This window comes from Kryptolebias marmoratus, linkage group LG5 (genome assembly GCF_001649575.2).
Source record: "Kryptolebias marmoratus isolate JLee-2015 linkage group LG5, ASM164957v2, whole genome shotgun sequence".
NCBI lineage: Eukaryota > Metazoa > Chordata > Actinopteri > Cyprinodontiformes > Rivulidae > Kryptolebias > Kryptolebias marmoratus.
Genome location: NC_051434.1, coordinates 13,311,881 through 13,314,714, shown reverse-complemented (window position 1 = coordinate 13,314,714; position 2,834 = coordinate 13,311,881). Strand labels below are relative to the sequence as shown.

At 42.7% G+C, this 2,834-nt stretch overlaps 1 protein-coding gene across 1 annotated transcript; it reads left to right on the top strand.

Annotated features, from left to right (window-relative positions):
* The first annotated feature begins 78 nt into the window (after positions 1-78).
* Positions 79-1,911, top strand: dlx5a (distal-less homeobox 5a). Its single transcript, XM_017420897.3, has 3 exons — positions 79-680; positions 1,017-1,201; positions 1,399-1,911. The coding sequence occupies exons 1-3, from the start codon at positions 323-325 to the stop codon at positions 1,711-1,713; spliced, it is 858 nt and encodes a 285-aa protein (XP_017276386.1). The 5' UTR covers positions 79-322; the 3' UTR covers positions 1,714-1,911.
* Positions 1,912-2,834: the final 923 nt, after the last annotated feature.

The following is a 2,834-nucleotide window of genomic DNA, read 5'->3' as shown; positions in this document are numbered from 1 at the left end:
CAGAAGAAAGCTGGCGGAGGGAACTGGGTGTAGCTGCGTCTGTGTGCGCGCCTTGGCCAATGGAACCAGATCCTCCCTGCAGTGCGTAAGAGCGCGATTTAGGATTTAACCAAGTCTTTGCTGCGGGGCTGGCTGCAGTCTTCAGCAGAGCCCGACGGCCTGAGAGCCTCTCGACACAATGAGAGTGTAATCTGCACCCCCGTTTTGGAATCAATTTCGTCCCCCTTTTTTATTTTTTATTTTTTTTAATTTTGCTGTTGTTGTTAATTAAATTAAACAAGCCCACGCAGTTTTGCGTTTTGTTGTTGTTGTTTTTCGAATCATGACTGGAGTTTTCGACCGGAGGATCCCGAGTGTGAAACCTGCAGATTTCCAGAGCTCCTTTCAACTCTCCGCCATGCACCACCCGTCTCAGGAATCCCCGACCCTCCCCGAGTCCTCGGCCACGGATTCTGGCTACTACAGTCCCGCCGGTGGAGTCCCTCACGGCTACTGCTCGCCCAGCTCATCCTCGTACGGGAAGCCCCTCAGCGCCTACCAGTACCAGTACCCGGGCGTGAACGGGTCCGCTGGAAATTACGCGACAAAATCCTACGGCGATTACAGCTCGTACACGACCCCAGCCTACCACCAGTACGCCGGGACTTACAGCAGAGTGCAAGCCCAGCAGAGCCCACAAGGTACGGGCCCGAACCTGGTTTTCTTTTGGGGTGGGGGGAAGTTGGTGTGTGATTTTTAGTTAAAGCATTTATCAGCAAAAAATCCGCATTTTTACGCATTAGCGTTTTACTACAAGATCCAGAATTAAGCAAGGGAATTCACTAAATTCATGTTTGATTTTAATTAAATTTAGTCAATTTAATTCTAGGATGTTAAAAAAAACAAAACAGAAAATGACACTGATTTATTTTAAAAATCTGGAACTTATAAATAATGATCCACAGCACAATTCCTGCTTTTTTCTCCCGGACAAATGCAATTTCTAAAAAAAATTTTTTGGGATTTGGTTTTATTAGAAAAAGAGATCAGCGAGCCCGAGGTGAGGATGGTGAACGGGAAGCCGAAGAAGGTGAGGAAGCCCCGGACGATTTACTCCAGCTTCCAGCTGGCCGCCCTGCAGAGGAGGTTCCAGAACACGCAGTACCTGGCGCTGCCGGAGAGAGCCGAGCTCGCAGCCTCGCTGGGACTCACGCAAACACAGGTGCGATTCCATGTTTTTTTTTCCTTCTTTCTTTTAAATAAACACCTGGAAAAATGTCATTTTAAATGTATTTAAAAAATGTCTGCGCGGCTTAGACGTGGAACAATTTCTTTTATGCAGCGTGCGTCCTTTTCTGGCTTTACCTGTTCGGATGAAATGCACAATATTAATATATATTTTTTAATTCTTATTATTAGGTCAAGATCTGGTTCCAGAACAGGAGATCAAAAATGAAGAAGATCATGAAGAACGGCGAGCTTCCACCGGAGCACAGCCCCAGCTCCAGCGACCCCATGGCCTGCAACTCGCCGCAGTCCCCGGCCGTGTGGGACACGCAGGGCCCCTCCAGGGCGCACGGCTTACAGCCACAGAACCTCAACACGGCAGCTTCTAACTTTTTGGACAACACGTCGTCTTGGTACACCTCCGCCGGCAGCTCCATGGCTTCCCACCTCCAGACCCCGAACTCGATACAGCACTCTTTGGCTCTCGGAGCCGGGACGTTATATTGAAAACAAACAAACAAACAAAACCTGTTGTTCATTTCGTTGATTTTTTTTTTTCCTTCTATGGGACTCGTGTTCACATTTCAGAGGAATATGCAATGTATTTGATGACAGTCATAGAGGAAAACGTGTAAAATGTGTAAATGTGTGCATGTAATTTATTGCATTTTGGAAGACTATTAAACGTTTAAAATGGACAATGGATTTTTTTCTGGAAATCTTCTTCTCTTCGGTGTCTCTGTTCCCTCAGTTATTATTTATTTACAGTGGAAAAAAAAACAAGAAAGAAATCTGACAGAGACATGCATGGTACTCCTTCACCTCAGGAGACAATTTTGACGCAAAGCTGCAAATCACAAGACGCACTGGGCTTCATCACCCGCACCTTAAACTTAAAAAGTTTCCAACTGCTAAACAAAAGCCACATCTATTTCTTTTCGTTCTTTCTGTTCATCATCATCATCATTTTTCTTTTTTACTATTTTACAAAATGAGTAATTTTGTGCTTGGAAATATCTGAGGCATCTGAGGACACTTTATCCTGCTTTTGATTTTGAATCAAGAAAAAAAAGAAACAGCACAGAGTTTTATTTTATTTTATTTTATTTTTTACGAAGAAACATTTATTATTGTCAATAGATTTTAGACAACCCCCGGATGCAAAGTAACCTTAGAAGTGACAGGCTTTAAAATATGTGGACATCTTGCAGTGATTTCTGCAACATATTGGGAAAAAATGTTTATTTCAAAATGAAATATACTATTATTATTATTATTATTATTGCAGTGATTTCTACCACATATTGCCAGATATTTCTAATTATTTCCCTATAAATAGTTAAGAGCTGTTTTTCATTTATAGTGATATTTTAGATTCTGTGTGATTTGCATCAAAGTTGATATATTGACATCATTTCAAGTCTGAGCAAAAATGCAGTTCTTAATGTTATTATTATTATTGTTACACTTAGGATGATCCATATTATTCCTGTTTTTTTTTTTTTATCTCTCTCCTGATGGGGCCCTTCGGTTGTTTCCAGCTCCCCGTGCAAAGAAAACGCCCGCTCCTAGCTGCAGACAGTCTGCAGTCGCTCTCGCTTTGTGTCCCTTGCAATTAGCCGCTTTGA

What these genes read in the sequence shown, in the direction of transcription:
- dlx5a (XM_017420897.3), top strand. Translation starts at nt 323, where the DNA reads ATGACTGGAGTTTTCGACCGGAGGATCCCGAGTGTGAAACCTGCAGAT. An exon ending in AGCCCAGCAGAGCCCACAAG is followed by an intron (nt 681 to 1,016) that starts GTACGGGCCCGA and finishes TGGTTTTATTAG; the next exon opens with AAAAAGAGATCAGCGAGCCC. An exon ending in TGGGACTCACGCAAACACAG is followed by an intron (nt 1,202 to 1,398) that starts GTGCGATTCCAT and finishes TCTTATTATTAG; the next exon opens with GTCAAGATCTGGTTCCAGAA.